At 37.5% G+C, this 26374-nt stretch overlaps 1 protein-coding gene across 4 annotated transcripts in view; it reads right to left on the bottom strand.

Annotated features, from left to right (window-relative positions):
- Window positions 1-4605: 4605 nt before the first annotated feature.
- Window positions 4606-26374, bottom strand: part of LOC139117313 (centrosomal protein of 152 kDa-like) — a 50465-nt gene continuing 28696 nt past the window's right edge. For 3 of the 4 annotated variants that reach the window (XM_070680318.1, XM_070680319.1, XM_070680321.1), the window contains exons 6-26: window positions 24708-24863; window positions 22908-23047; window positions 22235-22435; window positions 20959-21106; window positions 20262-20353; window positions 18858-19021; window positions 17921-18119; window positions 17287-17555; window positions 16842-16970; window positions 16331-16466; window positions 14758-14907; window positions 14042-14189; window positions 13132-13817; window positions 12515-12670; window positions 11875-12114; window positions 11375-11524; window positions 10827-10958; window positions 9797-10288; window positions 9419-9509; window positions 8826-8988; window positions 4606-8623 (exon numbers count right to left, since the gene is read on the bottom strand). In XM_070680318.1, coding sequence (XP_070536419.1) covers window positions 6901-8623; window positions 8826-8988; window positions 9419-9509; window positions 9797-10288; window positions 10827-10958; window positions 11375-11524; window positions 11875-12114; window positions 12515-12670; window positions 13132-13817; window positions 14042-14189; window positions 14758-14907; window positions 16331-16466; window positions 16842-16970; window positions 17287-17555; window positions 17921-18119; window positions 18858-19021; window positions 20262-20353; window positions 20959-21106; window positions 22235-22435; window positions 22908-23047; window positions 24708-24863 — 5765 coding nt within the window. In that variant the 3' untranslated portion in view covers window positions 4606-6900. The remainder of the gene's footprint in view (window positions 8624-8825; window positions 8989-9418; window positions 9510-9796; window positions 10289-10826; window positions 10959-11374; window positions 11525-11874; window positions 12115-12514; window positions 12671-13131; window positions 13818-14041; window positions 14190-14757; window positions 14908-16330; window positions 16467-16841; window positions 16971-17286; window positions 17556-17920; window positions 18120-18857; window positions 19022-20261; window positions 20354-20958; window positions 21107-22234; window positions 22436-22907; window positions 23048-24707; window positions 24864-26374) is intronic. The other variant, XM_070680320.1, reaches the window with a different exon arrangement.

The raw sequence follows: 26374 nt of genomic DNA, 5'->3' as shown, positions 1-26374 counted from the left end.
ATATCCAAACATGTGTCTTGGTAAATTATGACACATTGTCAATCCTATAAAGGAAAGAGTAAAACTTTCAAATTGGATTATGCAATGCATATATCAATACACAAATACCGCTATGATCTTGCAGACAGTGGGGTCATGACCTTGCAAGAAAGTAGGGTCCAGAATAGATAGACAAGAGACATTCATAGCAAACAGTGAGAAAAGTGTCTATGTGATATTCTCAATGAGAACATTACCTGACATTTGCAATTACTTGCAAGACTGCAAATCTCAGACCTAGTGGTCATTTTCATGATAAAAGAGGTCATTTGCATGACACAAGAGGTCATTTGCATGACACAAGACGTTACTTGACACATGAGGCCATGATACAAGAGATGAGAATGGTGCACAAAACTACAATGCTATGAGAGAACAAAACCAAACTTTGCAAATGTAAAAGTTTTGCATAACAACATCTAGACAGTTACATTGTAATACCTATTAAAAAGCAATATTTTGAAATTATATGACTGTGAATACATGTGAGCTGAAAGAAAATTTTAACCTGCTCACTCTAATTCCCTGTAAAGAGGTCCACAATCCAGGCACCATTTACAACAATAGCTTTGGGCCAAACCATGTGACTCTACATAAAGCCATGTGACTCTACATAACCCCATGTGACTCTATATAACCCCATGTGATTCTACAACCTGGTTGCTGATATCGGTCTACAAATTTGACTTAAAACAACAGCTAACAAACACTTTAACCCAGTATATATATATATATATGATATCAGCCTGGAAGTACGCGACAAAGACTGTAGGTCACAATGGATATTTGCACATGGATGCCGCTTAATTGTGTGATTGGCTATAACATGAGCAACTTCACGATAATTGTAGCGCAAATCTTGAAGCTCTTGCATCAACTACTTTCTCATATACCGCTGTACGGTTTAGACATTTCCGATCGAACTAAGTGTGACTGGTCAAAAAATCAAACACAGTTGTAAAGACGTGGGCAATCAACATGTAGTAACGTAATCATTTGAAGTTTCGAAATGTTAGTAAACATAATTGACACATCTACTTGGCTCACGGTCCCTCTTGATCAGCCAGCCTTATTTCTAATTAACTGAAAATAAAAATTACGACTTGGACAAAATGCCACATACTAGGTAAAGTCTTTGTTCCTCAGTAGGAATATCTATACGTCAATGACGACAATTCATCTCTGCTGTCTCAGTAAAGACATTATTGTCTATATTAGATATCACATCAAAGAAATAGCACGCTTTATTTTTTTGTATCAAAAAAGAACAATGCAATTTTTGCCAATTCAGTGTCTGGCTGGCGGGATGCAAGATATAGGTCGGGTAAAAACCAATATGAAAGTCGCATATAGAAATCAAGGCTGCATGCCAAATTTCAATATTAGAGTCTGGAAATTATGTCACCATACTTTTCACGAAAGCTACTACCGCCAGACGTCCGTAATGGAACAATCATTATGATGAACACCAATATTTAAGGCTGATTCACACAAAGATTGTCACATGCAAAACTTGGATAAATCCGGCTGCAAAATGTATCATATGCATACCGATAATAATTTCAAAATTGTTCATAAATCCGCAGCAATTTATATAAAAGGTACCCGAAAACGCCGTTTCCATAACCTATAAATCCGTAACAGTTTATGCAATTTTTAAGTTTTCATTCCCTCCTTCATATGGCTTTAAAATGCTAAGGACTACAGTTTTTCGAATTGCCCCTATATTTCTAATGTCGTGATCATCGCTAGAAGCAATTTCGTCGGAAGCCTCGCAATATTCACGAGAAACGAAACCTGCAGGCCCTGCAGTTTCTGAGATTCACTGAAGTAAGTCAAAGAAACGTCTGAAAAAGTTGTCAATTTCTTTGTACAGATCTTTCTTGTAATTCTTTGTAGAATTACCCAGGAAAAACATATCAACTCCTTTCTTTCTCTGAAATCCTTTAGTAAGTTCAATTCGCTATTATGCAACAGCATTTCTTCAGTATCAGTCATTCATTTTTGTCTTTCTGTTGTGAATTGATCACAAAAAAGAAAATGTTCCAATGTCTCATCTTCTTTTCCACAGCAAGGACATGTGCAATCATCTTCGTTGTTTTCCCACCTTCTCTTTTCATATTTCAGACCAAGAGTATATGGTCTTGCGTTGAACATTAATTGAGCACCCCTGAAATCATTGATAGATTATCTTCACAGCTTGATTTTAAATCTTTGATACTGAGTTTGGGTAGATTTTTTGGTCACATTTTCAGTCAATTCGCTTTCATCACTGTCAAGGACAATTTGTTTAATATTTTGATCAGTGAAGTGTTCAATGTTCGTTATGCTTAAATTTATCATTATGTCATTGGCAGATTTTGTCCAATTACAAACAACTTTTTAGGATGTGATTGGCCCTATCGTTGATTAACTTTAGGTGATTAAAGACAAGTTTTGTCCACCGTGAATTATCCATATCACAGTGTATCTTAAAATATTTAAGTTTCATGATATTAAGCTTACTTCTCATAGTATTCCAACCAAGGTCACCAAGAATTGCTTCATTTGTTGTATGTCTGCATGCCTTTTAGGATGAATTTACCCACTGAGCGCTTTGAAGACTTTCTATGAATGTCAGTTGTGCTAAGTATCAATATTTCTCCCACATATTTTTATGCAGGACGTACAATATGATTCCATAATGACAAAGCATAATCAGTTCTATCAATGTTTGCATGATTGTTAAGGATTGCTTTCATGGGAGGGAAAAATTGTCAAATTTTGATGTTATTTTAATAAAATATTAGATGCATAGATTGGGAATCATCAAAATCCAAACGATATAATAACGTTAAAATGTTGTTCCAAATAATGAAAAGTTTACGTGAAGCACTCAAGTTGATGCTGAGTATAATAACTACTGAAATATTTGCAAACTTCTAACCAGTATTCAAATGTTCCCAGAGTCAAAGCAGCAAGTTTGGCCAATTTTCCAATTATTCCGTTGTCAAAACCTACCCTTCACCCTATTCTGTAGAAAAACCACTGTCTTTCACCACATTCTGCACTCCTAACGTTGTCCTTCGCCTTACACGTGGTTATTCTCAAAGTTGACACAATATTTAATGTGACTGGTATGTTCCAGGAACGGCATTTCTCAACTTTTGAATAGATTTTTTACTCTGCAGATTTTCTCACACTTTTAGCCAACCTATTTCGAATTCAGAGATCTAAATCAACTTTCCGTAAACATAAGGTGTCCCTAAATATTCCGCATTGCAATTAATTTATTCTATGGCGAAAAATACTATCCTTCACCACATTCTGTAGTGAAAATGTTGTCCTCAGATTCCATCCGTTTTTGTCATTCACCTCATTCTCAGATGAAAATACCATCCTTCGCCCTATTCTGAGGTCAAATACTGTCCTTCGCTCAATTCAGAAGTGAACATACCATCCTTCGCCCTATTCTGAGGTGGAAATACTTTCCCTTTCAATTCTGAGGTGACAATACCGTCCTTCGTCCAAAATCAGAGGTCAAAATGTCGTCCTTCGCTCAATTCTAGGGTGAGAATGCCGTCCTTCGACCAATTCAGAAGTGAAAATATCTTCCTTCGTCCGATATAGCGATGAAAATGCCGTTCTTTTGTAAACATACCATCCTTCGCTCTATTCTGGGGTGAAATTCCGTCCTTCGCCCTATTCCGAGGTGAAAATACCGTCCTTCAGTCAATTTTATTAGGTCAATATATTCGCAATCATATCTGAGGTGAAATTACCTTGACCTGCTGTCCTTAGCATCATTCTGTAGAACATTATACTGTCCGTCAGCATATGATAATACAATTCTTCATCTTTTTCTTTACTGAAAAGGTCCTTCGCCTAATTACATATTATTATATACAGAAAATATTGTTTCTTCGCTTAATTGGGTTTTTTATTCGTCCTTCACTGTCATTCGCTTTCCTTCAATGTCCTTCCTTTTAGTTTTTGCTTATCCTGCCCCAACTATGGAAAGTTCCCTCTAGCCCTCTCCTTCACTTGTCCCTCTGTTGACAATACCTAGAAAACGAAAGAACTCTACTCCCTGCCTGCTTGCTTGGATTTTACATGTAAGAAAGTTATCTGCTGAGCGAGAGAATCAAATTGCCTTTCTCCTGATGTAAAATATTGCCCATGCCACTTTATATGAAACGACTGCTTGCAAAAAATTGATTGCAAACACATTTTTCTACAAACATCTCCCTAAGTATGCTACGCTATGCCAACACACGTTCCATACTAAAGGTTTGGTCTGTCTACAATACCATGTTGAATAGTAATGGAAGCAGATTATGGGTTTATTGTGGGAAGTCAATACAGGGACAGAGGTTGGGTAGCCAGAACAAAACTATTTTTTGATTTGGCCTGAATCATAAAAATCCTACACAATCAACATGAAATGAAACGAATATACATTTGGAAATGTCTATTTCAAATTACTAGGAAACTGTAGTCAATAATATGTTTCATTTTGAATGCTCCCTTACACCTGGAAACATAATATGACAAATACACGCATAAATAATTCTAGCATACCAGTAGTTTTATATGTATTGTTATACTTTATTTTCAATCATTTCTCAATAAAAAAATTATCAAAACTGCATAAATTCTTTTTGATATACTGATTTCATCAATAATTCATTAAACTCAGGTAAAATATGCATTTATCTAAGTATATGAGTAATAATATTAATACAATGGTAGCCACACTTGACATCGAAGACAGGACGACAAGGGACAACTTCATCCACCACCCATGCACACACACACATAAAAAGTCCACAAAGTAGTGAATGTACACCCTGTGAATTCCATTTCATTTATGTTTGAACAGTACACTCAATTGACAGCTAGGTGAAACAAAACTGGGAAAACATATAGGGTAAGTAGGTATAAATTACGAGAGGAGCATGTTCCTTCATGATGTGACCTTTAACCCCAATGCTGATGATTTCAGGTGTCAAAGAAGTTAATATGTGCCTTCATGAGGCGACCTTTCACCCCGTTTTGATAATTTCTGTCCATTCATGTGTCAGGTTATGATTTTCACAAATTCACTTTCCCACAACCAAAACAATTATTACATTAGATGTACGCATATGACCTGTGTTTGAATCACACATTCGGTAAATGTTGCAGTGAACTCAACTGCTGGGCTAGGCGAATGCAAAAAAGATTTAATTTTGGTCGGTGTAAAAGAATAGCAAGCCTTAGGAACATTAGACTATGATACTAGTAAATTACTGACAGGAAGTTAATGAGACAGTGCAATGTGACTGCTGGCAGAATTGAATAAAACTACCTAATGTGGTATCGCGACTTTCTATATCCAAACACAATGTAACAAGTGTAATAATTTCATCCATCCGTCACTACCTATACATATTTATCATTCTTCTTTTGTAAAACTATAAAGACAGTCTGTAAAGTTTGTTTACCCTCCATTTTACCATTCTCATTTGTCATTTCTTAAGAAAACAAAACTGTGGACAGTGTTTTATAAATAGTGGATAAATGAACAGGAATGTGATGCACACAGACACTTGTTTGTGTCAACTTTTCTGTAAAGACAGGAAGTGCAGTGAAAATAAAGTTCCAATTTAACATGTGTACTGAACTCTGGACTGTCATTAAAAGAGAATTTCATAATGTCACACTTTGCATACCAATAATGAAATGAGAGAGTAAATTCAGTTCTCTTGTGACTACACTACCTCAAACATTCTATAACTGCAAAATCGATAATAAGTATGAGAAAGATAGACTGCCATGAGATATTAGCTGTCAAAATTAAGATTTCTTTCACTCTGAGGTATTTTTGTTCAAAAATGCTCAATTCTGCGAACACAGAAAACATACGAAACTTGTAGCAAATGGCAAGCATGGAAACTACAGTATTGAACATGTAAAACCATAATAGGTTTTCTGGGAAAGCATCCAACATTGTATTTCAGCAGAAGAGGGGAGAATATACAAAATACCTGAGTTAATGTCTTTGCATTCATAATGACAAACTAAAGAGTACAGCAGGACTACAAAGTCTGGTCCACAGACCTAACTTGACCTTGATACTGCAAAGTTTTTGGTTTGAACTTGTAGTGTGAAATGAGAGAGGAGCTGGGTAAATACAGCCCTACCCAAAGTATTGACACTAGTTTTAGCAATAGATATAATCTACAAATCCATCACAACCAGCACTTGATACTCTACCAACTTCATTTAGCCTTCGCTTTACGAAGTGCCAATCTCTTCGCCGCAAGTGGAAATACACTTTTCTCTCGTGGAATTCAACATTTCTGAATTAGAAAAGTTCTGAAACATGTCCAAGATGTACAGGAATATTTACAGCTGCAGAAAAAAATTACAATTTATTCTTTTCAGAGAGGATGGCTCAAGGCAGACAATTTTGGTTGTGCAATAGTTGGATGGATCATGGATGGTAAGTAAATATTCCCTATTGGCTTTCTAACAGTAACATTATTATGGCTTGGGTCTGCTGCACAAGTCATGGTTAGGTTTAAATATGTTAGGGTATTTAAAGCTTTTAAGTATATTTACTGGCATAATTTATACAATAAAATTTCCAAGGAGACAATGATTTACAAATAAACGGTTAGTATATATATTCTTTGGAATTTTAGTTTCAGAAAATAAAGCTACACATAAGATAGCCTTACAAGTCATGATTCACTGTCTCAAAGTATCAGAAAAACATATATTTGCCCTTTTTTCCTTCTCACCCAGATTTGCTATTTGAATATCTCTCAGGATCCTTCGATAAACTTTTTCCAAACATAACATCTTTCCCCTTGAATAAGTCTGATATCAGTTCTTTTAATGTGTTTTACTTGGCCTTACAGGATGAAACGAGGAATATTTTTCGTTATTTGTTTTACCAGAGTCATTCATTTTACCGTCTGTTTGCTTTGCTTGGGTACTGATCTGAGGTCGCGATGGCAGCGTCTGAATTGTGTTTCTGCTTGTCTGTCCATTTGAGGTGATTCTGGATGATGGAGTACTGTAATTAGAGGAAGGGTGGTGTCTCAGTGGTGCCCTGTCTGAGCTATGGTGTTCATATGACCTGCCATTGCTTGGTCTATCCTGAAGCACTTTATAAGCTGCAGACTCTAAATTCGCTGGCAAGTCATTATATGTGTCCACAGAAACAAAGGAGAGGTTCGTTGGTGCTGGGGATGGTGCTTGCGTTTCACGAGTCACCATGGGAACTGGCTTTGGCATCTTGGGAGTTTCAGAGAAAGATGAGTGGTTTTCGCGAGATGATGACCTGTGTGCTTGCCTTGAGTTGTTCGATTGGCCGTCTGGTGGACCGTTTTGGTCCCGGATGGGCCGTATGAGGTAGGTGGAACTTCTTTCTTCAGAGCTGCCCGATGTGAGTTTGGTGGGTTCGTTGTGTCCGTTCTTGCTGGTCTGGACAGGAGTGGCCATCTCAGATGAGCTGTAGTAATGAGCCTCCAGGACCCTCATTGGAGAATTCTCCCTGTTGTACCTGCTTGTTACACTGCTGGCTGGGGTGTCCCTGCAGCAAGATCCGCGGTTGAAGTTGAGGTAGGCATCGCTGCTGCTTGACCTTGCTGGGGTGGCGATTCTCTCGCGACTTCTGCCTGGTCGGTACACATCTACAGGTGAGCTGGGTCTGCTCCGAGACCTGACAGGCAGGTCAGCAGGTGTCCGGGATGAGCTTCTTGGTCTCAGGGTGATAGTGGCAGGTGAGGTATTGTAGGAGCGGTCCTTGGGAGACGGTTCTTTGGAGTCGGGAGTCAGCTTCTCCGGAAGCGGGTTGAATTCCCTGGGTTCTTGCGGAAGGCTCATGACACTGTCGTAATGGGATCCGGAATAGCCATTGTTGAGCTTCTGTGGAGCTTCACTAATTGAAATATTTCCAGTGACGGGATCAACTCTGTATTTCTCAAGCAGGGAAGAAACACTGTTCTCTTTGGACATGTCGTACGGCCTGTTGACAGGTTTGTCCGTCACACAGATTTTGGGTTTTGTCAGGGGAGAGTACTGTATGTTTTCTTTGTTGGAATGGTAGTCTGTTGACTGGCTTCTGTTTGAAAGTTCATAGTCTTTGATTTTGTCACTGGAGGAGATGTACTTTCCTGAATATGTGTCAGAATTCCTGGTGTATGAAGACAATGGTGTTTCAAAACTGTTCACAGACTGCAAAGCGCTGCCTCCTTTATTTGATGAATTTCTTATGTTGCTGCTGTTTCTGTCTTCAGAGCTAGGTGGCAAGAATCTCTCGGAGCTATTCTTGTTGTCAAATTTATCAAATTCGTCTGAGAGATTTCTTCTCCTTGCGATCGGCTTGCTGCCCGCGCTTCCACTTCGTTTTGAGGAACCTGTGGAGTGCTGTGACTTGCCGCTGTTGTTTGTGGAGCTGCTGCGGCTGTTTCTACCAGTGCTCCCACTGCGACCAGTGCTTGTCCTGCTTCGGTTGTTAGGTTTCTTCTTTTCAACGATGCACTCTGGTGTGACCTCCAGTGCTTTGGCCATTATGGCTAGTTTCTGAGATGCACTCACGTTGTCAAAGTCCCTGTAACAATGAAAGTACACAGTTGGTGTGTTGAAGAACAGTGCTATGCTTGATCTGACAGCCAAGATTGATGATATTTATATGTACACACACACACTATTATAATAAATATAGAACTTTGTATATACTTGTACTGATGTCATTTGCAGTACTAGCCAAATCTTCATTACTTGCTTGAAGACAGACTGATAAAAATTCTTACCTGTCTGCATCTCCATTTTTCTCCTCTTCAAGTAACTGGTGAAGACATTGGAGATAATATTTCCTGAGTTTCTTGGCAGTGCAATGTCTCTCTTTGACGACTTCAGATCGCACAGTCTCTGCACATCTGTCCCGACTTTCATTAATGTATAGGATGACGTCGGCTGTGATAAAAACGGCAAGATGGAAATGAGAATGAGTTTTAACATGTATTTCAAGAACATCACGTACGGTACAACATTTAACCATACAACTTTAGGTGCATTTTTGAGATTTAACAATGTGATGTTGTATTGACTGACTGCTGAACAGCAAGTGTAAGGTGAGTTTCTGCTTACATGGCAGTGTGAGGAATAGATGTCTGTATGTGTAAGTTTGTGTGTAAATGTAAACCTACCAATGAATATACATCAAATACATCCATAGAAGCTTGTGTGATGTATGTATTCAGTGTATCTGATTATGTTGGATGTGTACTGGTGCTGTGTATAATACTGAACAGCTTACAGAATGCATCCTTGAACACATCAGATCAAATAATGCGAGTGATATATATAGTGTGTGCATGTTTTATTTTGACAAGCATGGACTTACATCTTATTTTATTGACAGCTGCAATGTAGTGTTCTCTCAGTTCCTGCAGACCATCTCCATGGATCCCTAGCATGTCTTTCTGATCAGTCTGCTGACAATGGAAACAAATGGAAACCATAATCAAACGCTGACATTGCCAATCATAATGAATGTGAAAACAGGCATAGGGGGATCAACAGACCCTATGTTATAGTTGAATATACAGAGGGCAGAGCACTAGTACAAATGAAGAGCAATTTCAAGGAATCACTGCTTCACATGGCACAATGACAGACATACTGCCAAGCTACAGCTATAGAATGATTGCATAAATACCTCTGATCCATTTCACTTTATATTCTAATGGGGTAATTTTACAATACTGATAGTGTGGCTAACCTGAGTTGATATAGTTGAGGTTCGTCTATCTCTCTCCTTTTCTTCCATGCTATCTACAAGCTGCTTGGCTTTGAGTAGCTGCTGAGTGAGGGCCTCTACAGTCTGTGTGTGTTTTCTCTCTTGTTCAGCCAGTTTGGATTCCAATCTCCTGACAGCTGCTTTGTGTTCCTTCTCAAGTCTTTCCCGTAGCTGACTCAACTCTAGTCTGAGATTCTCGTCAGAGCACCGAAGTTCCCTGTTGGCCTTTTCAAGCCTGCCTTTCAGTTCGGATCTCTCCTTCTCGTACGCTTCCACAGAGAGGGACAGAGACTGTTCAGTGTCTAGTTTGTATCTCAGGTTGTCTAGGTCACCCTTTAGCTGTTTTTCTACCTCTCTCAGTTCCTGTTCTGTCTCCTGTAGCTGTTTCAGCAGTTCAAGTCGTTCCTCTTGCCACTGTGATTCCTTCTTCTTCATCATCTCATCGCAAGTCTTTTTCACTTTGGCTTCATAACCCTGAAATAATTCAATTATCAAGCCTTAATAAAACATAGAACTGGTCCTAAGACAGTAACCTGTTGGACATTTTAATACCCTACACCTATCTTTTACCCTAGCCCAAATTGGTGAGTGGGAAAAGTCTGGACCGTAAAGTCCAGGGGTAACCATCTTGATATCTTAAAAGCAGATGCAATTTGTCTTGCTTGGATTGCCTAATGTCCTTCCCAAGATTTGAATGAGTTCCTCAGATCCTATTATGAGTCTTTTAAACTGTGTAAGAGGCAAAGCAAACATTTAATATTACTGATTCTCCAATTCATTAGAAGTTTCTTCAACACAATAGAAGTAAACATGTTTAATACTCGGTGATTCTTTCAGAAATTAAATATATTCAGGGTCTAAAAAATCTTCAAGCAATGATGGAAAAAGTGCAACACGTATGGACTTTCTTGTGTTGTCAGTACAGTTCCTGTACTGACTTTAACCTTCCATCAACAACTTTCGGTGTCACAGAGCCTAACATATGAAATGACAAACTTTACATTTCTGTTACCTTATTCAATTCTTCTTTCATAACTGATATTTTTTCTGCAAATTTCTTTTCAAGTGTTTTCTTCCTGTCATCGTATTCTCCCTGTAAAGCTTGCAGATCTGCCTTGTGCTTCTTCTTCAAACCCTGTGTTTCCTGTGATACAAATGAGATTGAGAAAATGTTCAGGAGATGCATCATTAGTGTACTTTACTGCTGATCTTTCTATAGACAGAGAATTCAAATTTCAGATATATACTATCACTTTTTTTCTCCAAGGTGGGGTGCAGTTCACTGTGAGGAAACAATGTCTATGACAAAAGTTTGGTCAATTTCTGGCAAACTTCCAAATCAAACTATCTCATTACAAGTTCAGTATGATTTGATGTGTCATCCATTAAATACCCATCAACAGTCTGAACACAAATTTTTTTTGAAGTATAAAATTTACAAAAGCACTGGCAGATATATTGAATTTTAATTTGCCATATTTTTTTTTAATCTGATGGGGACTCAGTATGAAAAGGATTCATTCACAATATTACAGTTAACAAAGGATTTTATCAACTCACTTTCTCCCACTCTTTGCGAGCGCTGTCTAACGTTTCATCCAGTATACTTCTGTGTTTCTCAAGGAAGGAGCTGTAGTCTCCTTTCCACCTCTTCTCTTTCTCTGTCAAAAATGCCTTGATATCGGCATCCTTCTGCTGCAGCAACTCCATCTGTACAAGTAACAGGAAACACTTGATAAAATATAGAAACTCAAGCGCTGACTTTGAGTTTATTCCATGAACGCATAAAAAAGTGAATGGTAGCATTATAAATTTAGGGAAACAAAAGAAATAGCGATACACTGGTGGGCAATAAATCACTACCTCAGTCTGAGTTGAAGTTAACAGATTGCATGAAGAAAACATTGATTCTTGTTTAAAGAGAAATTATTAACATTTTTCTGATTTCAGCATTACATCTTATCTGAAAATAACCTGATTTTAGTTATTTATTTCTGAATGAGAATTTAACAATGACGCAATGATGGCTTCACATACAAACAGAGTGACTGAATTCTCACCTTTTCTTTTTCAAATTCTTCCTTACATCTCTTGATGGTTTTCTTCAAGGTTTCTTTATGTTCTTCTAAGAAGACAGAGTACTCCGCATCACATTTTTCCTGCATTCTCTTCAAAGCATCTTTCTTTTCTCTGTTTTTCTCTTCAATGAGGTTAGCTTTTTCTTCTTCTAGTCTTGTCTTGAGTTCAGTTACTCTCTTGTTCACCAGGTGTTCCTGGTTGTTTCTTAGTTGATGTATTTCCTGTCAAGAATAGAAAATTTCACTCTACTACAGTATTCATCACTCAGCGTCTCTTCTCAAAAGTATTTGAAACTCGTATGTTGGTATTAACGAAAGCACATGCATTCAAGGTCAGATAAATATGCATACTTTTATGTGCATCAATGCATGTACTTTTTTTTCTACCGCTGTAACTATATTCCCTGTGTCTGTATGTGTTTATAGAATGTGTACCAGTAATTTCAAACACTAAACAAAACCTAAAATTTATCATTCAAATAAACACGTAAATGCACTTTTATTCTCTCCATCACCAATACTTGTGTAGAACTTGTGTTAAAGCATCACACTTTTTTTGAGAGAGTTGTTATTCCACAGAACATATTGCCCAGTTGAAAGTCATAGCACAGAGTGACAATACCTGCTGTAGATCAGCCATGGCTGTCTTCAGACTATTATCTGAGGTAGATTTCACTTCTTTCCATACGGATGCCTTGGCTTCAGAGATTGCCCTGGTTAGCTCATCATGGTGTTCTCTATTTAGAGTTTCTCTGCACTGCTGTACAGCGGTCTCAATCTGCAATGGTAAAATGGAAATAAGTGAAGATATTTCTGCATTTTAATATACGATTTTGGGTACCATTGTTTGTTCAAATCTAACTCCGGAAACCTGGAACATTCAGAAAAGCCACTGAACTGATTTATCAATCAGGGAAACTAATTTCATACATATAATTCTCTATTCACTGACCAACACTGCAATAAAGTGTATTGTTTTGGGCAGCTACAATGTGATCAAAGCACAGTTGTTCTTATCGGAACACTATTAAAATGGTAGTCGGAATTTGAATTTGCCTTGTATTTTCATGGCTCCTAAGGTCACCACATGGTGGACATGCCAAACCTGATACAGCTGACTTACATTGCTAGATGTGATTCAGAGCCAGTGAGAGTCAAATTGGATCATATCCTTCGAAAGATAAAACACATACAGACATGGACACTGGGGTTTTATTACACACAGAAGGAAACACAAACCTGTTTTTCGACATCAGTTTGTTTTACTCCATCCCAGTCCTGTCGTGCCTTATCAATAGCAGCTTTCAAATCAATACCACTGTCATCGGTACTGCTGTTTAATTCCCACTCAAGTTTTGCCCTTCTCACAGCATCATCAATCTTGGCCATCACCTCTGCCTTGCTTTGGGCATGCCATCTCTCCCTGGCCTCCTTCAGGGCATCCTTGATCTTGGTGCTCATGTCTTCCACACCTTGCATCCTCCATTCATTCTTTGCTTTTCTGACTGCCTCCTCTGCTTTCAGTCTCAACACTTGTTCATGGGTCTTTCTCCAATGGTCCTTGGCTGCCGACACGGCACTATCAATTCTAGCTCTCACTTCATCTTCATTCACGTTCACTTCACAGTCCCTGGCCAGCTTGTCTTGTTCAGCTTTCCACCTCTTTCTTTCTTCCTCAATCCGACTCACCAGATCTTTCTCACTCTCTGCTTTCCAGCTTTCCTTGGCAGCTTTCAGAGCACACTCAAGCTGCTGCTTTCCGCTGGCTTGATGCTTGGCCATCCACTCCACCTCAGCCAGAGCAACAGCCGTCTCCACCGCTTTCTTTTTCTCCTCATCAAATGACGTTTTCATTTTCTCCTTCTCAGCATCCAGGGCCCTCATCAGATGCTCTTTGTCAAATCCATTCTTACCATTTTCTTTCACTGTAATAAAAATAAAAGCATATTCTTAATTTTTTTCAAAAGTCACAAAAAAGCAGGGTAAAGAGTAGCCTGCCTCCCCTACTACCAATGTATTTTGATAAAACTCTGTTGCTTCCTGAATGCGGTGGTGAATGGTGTAAAAATCTGTTCACAAGAAATTCAACATTTTAACTCTACTTTCAGTATGAGTCCAATCTGGTGATTTTCAATCTTCAACAACTTACTCAGCTGTAGTTTCTTCTGTACTCCTTCCTCAATCTGAGTTTCCAGTTTGGCTTTCCATTCCCTTTCAGCAACTGACACTGCGTTGTCTGCTGCAGTCTGTCTCAGCTGATTGTGTTCCTCAAGCCACTCCACTTTAGCCAAAGCAACCTGAAAAAAATGCATGTGACATTAGTCTGCATGTGAGTAAGTCAAAAGGTAGATGCACAGCCTTGAATGTACAGACTCTGGAAAGTATCACAACAGACACTCAAATTTCAAATTTATAGTTGGTATATGTAAAATGATGGGATACTGATACAATTTGCAAAGACTGAATGCACGGAATATTATTCTCCAATAACGACAGAAATAAAACCCCAAAAGATAACTGAATGATCCTGGATGACATGTCTGTCATGTCTGAAATAAATGTCATTGTCTGCCATGAAATGGAATAGAAGCCCTCTCATGATAGTTAGTCTATGCAGCTGAATGCAAACTGGAACTCTTCAGAGATGTGCCGGTGATTAAAAAATTAAATATATCAAAACAAAACAAATACTGGAACAATGCCAAATAAAAATACAATTTACATCAGTTTTACTGGTCTATAATGAAAGCTACAATACCAAAAGTTTCAATTTCCATAACATGTTGATTCCTATCTTGATTTGACACAAAAACACTAACAATTACAAAAACAATCATTATTATGATTGATATGGCCACACTGTACCTTAGCATCAAGCTGTCTCTGAAGTTCATCCTTGTTATCATCTTGCCATTTCTCTTCTGCTATCTTCATTTCTGCTTTGTGGCTTTCTTGAAGTGACTGCCTAAGCTGTTCCAGGGCGTCCTCTTTCTCCTTCTGTAACTTATCTTTGGCCTGCAAAAAACAGAGACACACAACTCAGAATAAAGGAAATTTACAATCCACTGGGGAAAATTTACTTCAAATGATCTAAGCATTCTGTGTATCATGTAGTGTGTATTACAGCCTCAGGTTTGAAACTTTATGGATTTGTTTTTTCTCAGTATAGCTTTGATTTTTACTGATATCATTATTCTTCATTGAATACATTACAATGGAATATTTGAAATAGCAAACCTTAATACATCAGTGATATGACAAGTCTTGTTTGAATTCTTATGAACAATACCTTTAACAGTATAAATAGTGTATAGTCTTTGTGAATGGTAAACAAAATTTATCTCTAGGGGCACTGGCTGTGATGTAGTGGTGCAAGCATCATTTGCATGGTGCTTTAGCTTGGGGTAGTGAACTAATCAATACACCAGTAGATGTAATGGGTTGGGAAACTCTGGTATGGTTTCTTCTTCTATGCGAAATGAAGTCTCATTTTAAATCACCTTAAAAACTAATGAAACATTTTATTTTTCACTTTCACAATATTATGAAAGTACAATTGGAGTATTGCCTTTTTACTGAATTTCACAGGTATAGTTTTCAATCACCAGCAAATATTTTGTTAGCACATCTCACATCACATTATCTTCTATCTACCGTAGCCTTCTCCGTAAATAGTAATTTCATTGATTTACAGCAAATACTTTAAGTCATCCAAAGCAAATACACATGACACTCGAATCCCAGCTGAAAGATGTGTACATTATACAGCTCACACCTAATGGGTAAGTGACTGATAACAACACATTACAGAGGTTTTCTTCTACAAGAAAGGCAGACAGGGCAGCCGTTTCATTTCAGAGTAGAGCCCTATGTAATATTGATGTGACACTAAGAAATATTTACAGTCATGAAATCTGCGTCAGATTGTTGTGACTCAATGGTCGGATGAGTGCATGTCAATTGAAAATCATGGCTTGTGAAAACTTGCATTCTTTTAGCACATCTTCTCCAAGAGAAAAAAGTTCACAATTACCAGTTTGAATTTACTTGACACTTTGCCAAATTTTTCTTGCTAATCAAACCATTTTCTAAATGTTTAATTTAATTTGATATGTAATCTGTTCAATGTCCATCAACTGTTTGGACATGAACACGAATATCATTTTTGAATTATCAAAATTACACAACTTACATGTATTAGCAGCTCTTTTCAATTTGAATTTTTCATAGTCACACGTCATAGGGTCAAATTAGACTTTCCAACAAGTTCAACTTGGCACCAAAAGGTTTAAGGAATAAATGATTTTTAATAGCCTTGATTTGATTTGATCTTGCAACTTTCCATGCACTCTATGGTACAGCTAAACCTGTAGATGTAACATCAAGAGGACTTTGCTGATGCAAATACAGGCACACAGGGACTCAATGCAGTGTTTACCTGTGCAAGCTTTTCCTGTTGTTCAGCTGCCAGTTCATCCCTGAGTTTGAGTTCAACTTTGGTCTTCTCTTCACAGATGTTGATATAAAGCTGCTTGACATCATCAACTTCTTTCATGGCATTCTCAAGTTCAGACCTGACAATAAAAAAAAATTAAAATTCACTTTTCACAGGTCTATCCCAAATGAATTTTTCAACACCATCTTGCATGTACATGTGTGTAAAGCTTAACTACAATTTAGGGGAAAATGCAGTTTTAATTTGCACTCAGAAAGATTTACAATCAAGTGAAAGTTTTTAAGCTAAAACCTTATCCCTTGATATTCTATTTGTCAGGCCTTTGGTGTCCATACAATATATGGGCAGGAAACTTTGTGTATATTCTAAGTGACTGGCTAAAAAAAGGTAAGGACAGATAGGAGAATGGTTTGCGAAGAGAGTTCACATTTTAGGAGCAGAAAGAGCAGAAAGATTTAGCTTTTCAAGAGGTAGGCATATGAAGATGACTTACTGGAGGTGAGTGACTTGTTGCTGATGGGTTTCCTGCATGCTCATTTTCTCATTTTCAAGCTGTGCCTGCAGTTCTTCCCTCATTTTGTGAGTTGAATCTTCATGGAGTTGTAGGCATGCATTCTGGCATCTGAAAAAAAATAGTTACACACATGATGTGACGTGGGTAAAATTATCAAAAAAGAAAAACATTGCCTTTTAGAGTCTACTTCTTTGATAAGTATCACAATTATACTTGTAAATATGCGAGAACAAAGTAATTTGATAGGAAGGGTGATGCTTGGAAAAAACAAATGTATCATCTTATGATGGAAATACTCAATATACTGTGTATGAGAATTGCCTTTTCACATCTTACACAAGTAAATAAGCCAGTCAGAACAAAATAATGCCATCAAAATCCACAGGTGAGAGAAAGTGGTCACGTCAGAAAGAGGCACACATACCTTTCTAGTGCAACTCTCTTATCTTCGTCATACTCTGATACCATCTGAGCCATTTCTTTTTTCAGTTCAGTATTCAACTCATTTAGTTTCTCTTCGCTGTCTCTCAGTTCCTTGAATCTCTGCTGCAGTTCTTGATGCTCTCTCTTCAGTTGCTCGTAGACCTGTGTTAAGCGGTCGCTTTCTTTCTTGAACTCTCTTTCCTTTTCGCTGAGCACCCCTGGTGCCGGTTTCAGCAGCTCAACTTCTTTTTCAAGTGCCCTGAGCTTAACCTACAAAAAACATAAAAGATTCAAACCATAAGTGTGAAACAAGATATCTAGAAACAGTTTTTGAAATTTTGATTGATTTTGGATGTTTTTCATATTGTTTTGAAGAAAACGCACCATGACAGCGTGTAAGATATAAATTTGAATACACATTTAGTAATCAGAAAAATTTGTACGTAGCTAATGCCATCTGTTACTGTAATTAAAGGGTAGCTGTGCGTTGTTTGAAAGAAGTTTTGAACAAAGCGTATCATGTTTACAAAGTATAACATTACTTTTCAACCCCGGCCTTTCAAGGTATTTCTCTGTAAACAAGTCTAGTGTAGCCATTTGAAACAATGCTGATAGGGTGCTGATGGGGTCCATACCTCACAGTCTTTGGCAAGCTTCTCTGATTTCTCAGATTTGTTCTTAAGTTCTTCAGTCTCTGCCCTGGCTGTTTTGATTTCATTCTGTAGACGCGTCACCTGTCCCCTCTTGGACCTGATGGTGCTGAGTGACCTCTCCAACTCTGTCTTCAAGCCGTTTATCAAGTCGTCTGATGACATGTCTTCACTGTTGTTCATCCTGGACAGTGACAACAAATAAATAAAGGGGAATGAGCTTTATATTTGGTGTTCATGAAACTTGATCTTTACAAACAGAAGCCAGGGTACTTGATGAAAATATTTGCAAGTGGAAGAGTAAACAATTTGAATTCTGAAGATTTCTGTTCCCAAATATTGGCTCCCAGGGAAAGATGTTACCATAGAATATTCCTTGCAGAGCTATCTTGTGAAAAAGCGTTCCACATTGATTCATTGGTTTTGTTGTTCAATCAATGTTATTGCACTCCATACTATGATACAGAATATACAGAAATATTTCAATATTGTAGTGCACATGCATTTATGCCAAATGCAATGGGCACTCTATTTGGTGATCTGCTGATTGCACAATAGCAGCAAAAATTTACTACTTGCGCGATTTGATTTTCATACATATTTTTCATTCAATCAACTTATAGTTTTTGATGAAATATATTGTAATAAATCCCCATGTGGAAGGAAAGAATGGAAATAAATTATATCCAAAAATGTTTGTGTTTAAAATGGGTTTTAATATATAGTTCATTGTAAATATAAAGTGAAATTATTAAATATAGCCCATTTCAAATGTAACCCTTTGGGATTAAAATTTCTGCATAGAACAAACATGAAGATATGCCATTTAGAAAACTAAATAAGCAGTTCACTTTTTGTCCTGGAGCATTAGTTAAAATGACAGGTGTGGATAGGAATGTTAAATGGATCCGACAAAACTCACCTGTGAAGTTTAGGTGTCTTCCAGTCACTCTTGTTATCTTTCTGTTTAATGTTAAGATGAGCAAAGGAATCAGACAGGCCTTCGTCTGTGTTGTTGCTGTACACACCTAGCTGGGCTGCTGATTCATAAAGCTGTAACTGTTCCTTCAGATCTGAGAGTTCATCCTGAAAATATACATTTTAATGTATTCAATCAGGTTTTCGTGCCATCCTGTTGTTTGCCATGGAATATTTCACTAGAGTAGTGGGGGTGACAGGGTAGATTCCCTGAGAATCTTAAGATGGGTTAGTACTTGTATTTTGCACTGCAACTTTGGGCTCATTTCTTGCACAATAACATTTTTGTGAAACTCAGGTTGTGTTCTAAAACTCTTTCAGACATGCTCTCACAATCCTCACTGGCTGATATTTTCACTACTGAGCCAAGCAAAGTGAGACTACAAGCTGGCTATGTCAACTCTCTGAGCCAGGCTACATCAGCCATGGGTTGGCTGGTTCTGTACAGTGAGGAAAATGGGTGATAAGGGATGAGCTAGCTGAAGGTATTTGAGCCTTTTTTGTGACCAATCTTTGCTGAAAAAACATTTATAAATAGTTGTGTAGAAAATGGAATGTGAGAATTGAAACTTGTGTATTGGATTTTTGTACTTTTAACATAAATACACGTGTACCATGAGAACCCACTAAATACATAATCTTCAATGCCATAAAAAACATTTTGTAAACCAGAGAATATCCTAAAAGGGTTGGTAAACAATAAAGAAAGAGGGCACACTGCATTTTCTGACTTTCCTGAAAACATCATCCCTATTTGGTTCAACCTCATTGGATGTGTACACCTAATGACAGGGATGAAGTGGCTTATACAGCAACTTGGACAGCCTACATTCAACCTTGGTGGTCAATGTAAACAAGCCATTTGGATGAATTTAAAACAAAAAACACCACTCATGGACTGAGGAATTTGGTTTATCATTAAAGTTGGTGAGCAGCGATGTAAAAGCAGTCAATCCTACTTTGAAAGGTGACTTTTGAGTCTTCTTCTGGAGTAATGACGTCATGTCTAAACGAGGGTTAATTTTGGCTTTGTCTTCTCTTTAATTACACCAATAACCCTGGGGAATGTGGCATCGAACAGTCACAACAGTAATGTAATTTACTTGAATTGCAATTGAGCCACAAACACAGTGTGTTAAGTAGACAGTAGTTGGGTGGACAAGGGAAGCATTTGATGACTTTTGTCACCGCTAAGAGGTGGTAAGAGAGGAAGCTTTGGAACTGAATGGAGACATGGCAGTGATATATTGATGATTAAACAGTGACACAATGCAGTGGAAATCAAACACAGCCCTGCTGGACATGCAATGACATGAAATGAAATGCAGTTAGATGTAAATTAGGTTACCTGTAAAGCCTGGTACATTCCCTCACTGATGTTCCTGGCTGTGTTGGCTTGTTGTAGTTGAATCTTCAGCTGGCTTATCTCTTGAACAGAGCCTGTAATCCACAAAGCATGGTTTGCATTACATCTTTACATCAGATTATGTGTTTGATTGTGCATGTACAACACAGTTAAAAGGAGACTTCATTTCCTACACCCCGGTTGTAAACAATTCATGGTGAATAATATTTTTGTAATGAATGTTCTGGTGGAATGTACAGTGATTAGTGTAAAGTAGACACTAAGGCAGAACTGCAAACAACTTTTTTTGATTTGATTAAATTTCTTTATTTTAAAAACATTTTCATGATTTGTTGAATGTTTGCTGATATATCCTCTACATGGAAATGACTTGGATGACAAGCCAATACGGAGTCATCCTATCTTAACTGCAGCATTTGCAATTGACTAGCAATATCTGGACTGGGTATATTGCTAATTTCTGGACAGATGTAAACATGCTATTTGACTGATCATTTTCATGTAAAGAAACTGAAATCTCAAAGTTGAAGACTTGTAGAGGCACAGTCATGCAAACAATAATTTCATTTACCATGACAGGAATGATAAGGTTTAAAATTCACAATAATCATCACAGTGTATTCTCATCTTGTTCATTTCATCAATTCACAGGCATTGCTTGAATAGAGGGTTGACCCACCTGTTTCCAGTAACTCCCTGCATTGTTTTTGACTGTCTTCAAGGTTCTTGGTCAGTTTGTTGATAGTTTCAGTGTGATCAATTTGGGATTTTTCTGAGGCTCTGGCTACCTCTGACAGTTGTTTCTTCAATAATCCATTATCCTCAACCTGCAATTGGGATTGTATATATATGATTGTATATAACAGAGCTCAGAATGGTAAGAATTACACATAGTTTTTGGCCATGGGGGTGAAATCTTTTAAGGCGATACCGAAGGATTCAAAGCGCGCGTTTGTTGCTATCGCTGGCAACGTTCCAAACGCGCACTTTTGCACGTGCAAAATCTTACCGTTCCGTTGTTTTCTACGGATTTTCGACTCCCGGTATTTTGAAAATGCTCAAAATCTTTCAACGCTCTCAATTGTAAACCAATTTAGCTGACTTTTGGCAGGATTATTGAAGTCATACATGAGAATATAGATAAGCATGCGTTTCTAAAAATTCCGTACCGTTTCTGAGATATCGCCGTAAAACCCTTCAAAATTTCACAAAATGACACAGTAGATATTTTCCTGTTCAAAAATCGTTTGTACTTGAACAGATAACCTAATCCATGCTAGGGGCTCTAAACAGGTCTCTCATGTGTTACATTCTTAAATTTGAGAATATTTGGTGCAAATTTGTAGGAGCTGAAACGATTTAAATTAGAGCTGTGAAAATTTGCATATGTGAGACGTCACTGACCAATCGCGCGACAAACCTGCGTCTTTTGGAATCGTATGGTTCTGTAAATCTTTATTATGCAAAGAAAACCATGAAAACTTCGTATTTTGATTGATTTTTGAAATTGCCCTTAGCAACCGTTGCTTAGCAATTTGAATCCTTCGGTATCGCCTTAAATTTTAAAAATTTGAAGTTCCTATAACAATTCTGTGGTCAAACTGTTTTGCTTCATATACATGAATATAACATCTGCAGATCTCTGTCACTCACCTAAATAATACCAACACAATGACTGAAATAGCAATACGAGCATACATGACAAATTTAAGACAAAATTCTCTGAAATTGAAATGACCAAACATGGTTTTTTCAGAAGGTAATATTGATAAATAATTGCGACGGTAAATTGTGACTGTTATATAAGATATTAGTATGTTAGAAATTTCATCACTAAAATAAGAAATTTGCCAATCGTTATCAATGAGAATTAATCCTCTTCGCCAGGCTCCATAGACAAACCATAGAAATAAATACAACTTGGGAGAAAGGATTATTGGGAATAAATCTAATACCTGTTGCTCAAGTTCAGCTTTCACTTGGTCTAGTTTCTCTCTGACCTCACACAGGTCATATTCATATTTCCTCTGCATGCTAGCAACCACTGCATCATGCTGATCCCTGGCCCTGGACAGTGACTCTGACTTGCCGAGTTCCATCAGCTGGTGATTCAAACTCTCTATGGTTGCCTCCGCCAATTGAAGTTTGCCAAGTATCTGAAACCAAAATGTCATGATGAACAACAACGATGAAAGGCTGAAGTGATTTTTGAAATGTATCTAACATGTAAATAATGTTGGATTTTTACACAGGTTGCAGGTATCTTCGTGATTAATGGTAATCATCAATATAAGAAAGTCAAAACCAACTGACACACAATAGATCTCTATAGTTTCTTCACAGGTTGCACATTCAATGGACAAAAACTGGTCAGTCAATTTACATTATAGCTTCAAATGACAAGATCCACATAGCTTCAGTATTGATGACATGGCAATAAAATTTAGGTATATTGGAATAGGTAAGACAATACATGTATTAATAATAACATGAGAGACATTTTAAAAATGATCGTTACTGTAATAAGCCAGGGTAAGTGTCTGAACAAGAATGTACCATTATAATAAGGACATTCCAGCATCCATTCAGACCTTATTAAAAGATATAAATATTCAATTTACAAATTACCTCTGTCTTAGCGGATGTCAAGGAATGAATCTGTGCCTCAGCAGCATTCAGTTTGGTCTGTACGAGTGCTGTCTCCTGCTTTGAGTTCTGAAGTAGCTGCTTGACTTGCTGTAGACCACTGGCCATTCCTTGCCTCTCCCCTGCAAACATTGACAAAACAGTAAAAAACTTCTGATTAAAGTAACCCTATGATTGTAGAATAGAAAGGAAAACCAAAAGGGCAGGAATGAAGATAAGAATGGAGCATATAGAAAAATGTACAACGGAAACCTTTCAAGCGGCCAAATGACACTTGCAATGAGCATGACAAACTGCTGCGTTACACTATGAACTGTGGTTGGACTACAATGGAAGAAAATGACAGCATGTAAAACTAAGCCCATGTCTTCAAGTTTTAAAGATCTGCAGAATCCCTTGTTCATTGTTTCACTTGATCCCTCTGTCAACAATCATCAATAAGTTAACTACTGGGGTGCCGTTATGGGCCAATATCAAAGACATCCCTTTGTTAACACTGGCAACTAGCAGCACTGGTACAATGGTTGCCCCTACAACGACAAAATGCCTCCATAAAGTTTAATTGGGGGACTCTTTTCCAACAAATTTGGAGAGTATAGCATATCAAAGGATGGACAGAGAAGGGCTGGAGGTAGTGTGTAAAGATGTTGGTTTGTTAGGTTTTAATAAGAATATCAAGTTTTAAGCAACCCAAAACATAGTGGTAAGAATTGTGCCTGAATGAAAATGCAATCTCTTGTTGTGTGGGAATATGAGGAAGTTTACGTTGTGTCCTATTGTAGTGGGAATGAATTGACAAAAGCAGAATAGCTCCCTCAGTGGTGATGTTGCCATGTAAACAGGTGTAATTATATGCTGTGTGTCTCATTGGGCTCAATGTCATGACATAAAACGTCCCACAATCTTTAAAATAAAACGAATGCCGACTTTGTATACAAGAACACTCACTGGAAACACAAGACAGTCTTATAGGCAGACTTTTAGTCCTCCAGTACTTGGAATATATTACACTGTTTTGAAAATCAATCATTTTTTTCTAAATTTCAAAGAATCAGAGAATTGTCTTTAGACAGCCTCTAGATTTGTACACTGTATACTGTAATGTTGCACAGAAGGAAAGGAATTCTTGAGGGGAACCTTTACAAAGATACACCATTTTCTGGTAATGATACACTTGGGTTTTATTACCAGAGTTATGGGCTTTGGCCTGATTTACTTGCTTTCGATACACAGGGGCGGTTTCCTACGAAATACTTTGTAACCAATTTTTCATGCAGTTGATACACTGTCCTAATGCGGCTGCCTTAACTCTGGATTGAATCCCCTCATTTAATGACAATGAAGAGGGTCTCATAGTACCTTATTGATAAATAGAAAGATTAAATAGTAATCCATATGGCCATAATCAAGAGTGAAATTTGTTTGGAGTCGATACTCCGACTAACTTATCAGACTCAAAAATATGCAAGACCAGTGGTTACTTTCACTGGATAGTTAAACTTGAAATGTCCTTGAAACTTTGATAAACAGTTTGACGTCTATCAAGTGTTTGTATCATCACGGCTAATCAAACAGTAAAGAATGAAAACAAACATTCTAATTGTGTATTGTTGAACCTGGAGTCCAAAGTTCAATAGGAAAAGCGTTCTGCATCTTGTATACCTTTGTAGTACAGACCCCTGATAGAATTTCAAAGTATGGTATGAAGGAGAGATATTAATTCCACATGCAAACGTCCATTACAATTTGAAGTACAGAGAGATGCATTTGTTGCAAACCTACCTTCCGATACAGCTAGTTTATGATTGAGAATTCTGATCTCCCGACCTTTTTCCTCCTTCAGGATTTCCACTTCACTTGTCAGTTCCTCAAGTCTCCTGCCTCTGGCCTTGTACAAGATCTGTATCTGAGCAAGCTGCTGGGCATCTCCCAGGCCCCCTTGTGAGAAACCAAAGCAAAGATATCGATTTAAAACACTAATTGTTCCCTGTCATTATAATTTAGTCTCATCATTCTTCATTTGAAGTCATTTTTCAAGAAGATACAAGAAGTGCTTTGTTACTTCATTAAAAAAGATGGGAAAATAAAAAAAAACATGGGCGTAAATGTATTCTAATGCTCTGCTGTTACGCAGAGTGCTACAATGAAATTGTAATTTACATATTCCATTAATCCAAATTTTAAGTAGGTCTTTACTTTTTATGCCTGAATTAAATCAAATTTTATCTAATAATCAATCACTTTTAATCACCTGACTTGTCATGTGCAAATGTTTGTACCTGTTGACAGCATGAAGTAATGGTACATGTAAGGCACACAGTAGCTGTATGCTTTAATTGCTTACAGAATTATCTTTTTTCCAAGAGTTCATTGCTCAATGGACTGAATTTAGTTGCAAGACAGAAAGTCTGAAACTATTTACGAACTTGAAGATCAAAGTCAGTAATTTTTCAACTGGATTCCAACTCAGATCCTATGTTCCCTACTCACCCAGCAAAGCAGTAAGTGATCAAAAACAACCGGCTACAGGGTTCAATAGCCTAACTATCTCCTACAAGTTCAATTTGAATTTACATGCCATCTGTTTTGATGCCCATTACCAGTCCGCTTTTGAATGTTTATTTTTTAAAAGTTAAAATTACACAAGCTGTTTGTAGCTATTTTTCCACAAAATTCAACTTTTAGTATAAACAAACATGACAAGCACGACTTCATTTAATTTTGTTTGTTTTTTTACGTCACAATTTACATTTTACAAGAAGGATAGAACCTTTCCATTTTAATCAAGCCTTTTATCTATCGAAGCAAAGTGCTATTACGGTAGTAGCCATTTAGCAATGGAAGGTCATGGAATTACAGTTCATACGTTCCATTAGCTTGCACAAACATATCATTAGGTACATCAGGCACACATGAACAAGCTCTAATGACTGACAATACACAGTGGGCAATAAGAAATGATTGATGAATTTCACCCATGCCTAAGTAAAGCATTGTTGTTTCAAGGATATGAAAGATATGAAAGAATACAGACAATCGGTTTCACTGAATGTTGTTGTGGGTTCCACGAGATCAGCGCAAACAGTTTGTCATGAACTATTGGTACCCCAACAAAAGTTGGCCATGAAGAAACAATAAGCTCAATAAGGCACAATTTCAAACGAGTGATATCATGAGGGCAGGGGCAAAAATCCACTTCAAAGAACTCAAGGGCAGGGTGAGTGACTGGTACTTTGGCAAAGATGCTGACAACACTGTAAACGGCCATGCGCTTTGATTGGCTGGAACTTTGATCAGTGAAACATGAGCTCTATCTGATTGGTTGGACATGAGTGGTCTTTGCAACATGGCGATCTGGAAAAACCAGACCAGACCATGGTACTATGATAAGGGTTTAATCTATACACAAATGTCAGTGATATTTTGATCAACAACATCATCCATCCAGC

Source organism: Ptychodera flava, chromosome 18 (assembly GCF_041260155.1).
Source record: "Ptychodera flava strain L36383 chromosome 18, AS_Pfla_20210202, whole genome shotgun sequence".
NCBI lineage: Eukaryota > Metazoa > Hemichordata > Enteropneusta > Ptychoderidae > Ptychodera > Ptychodera flava.
This window is presented reverse-complemented; position numbering and strand designations above follow the sequence as displayed.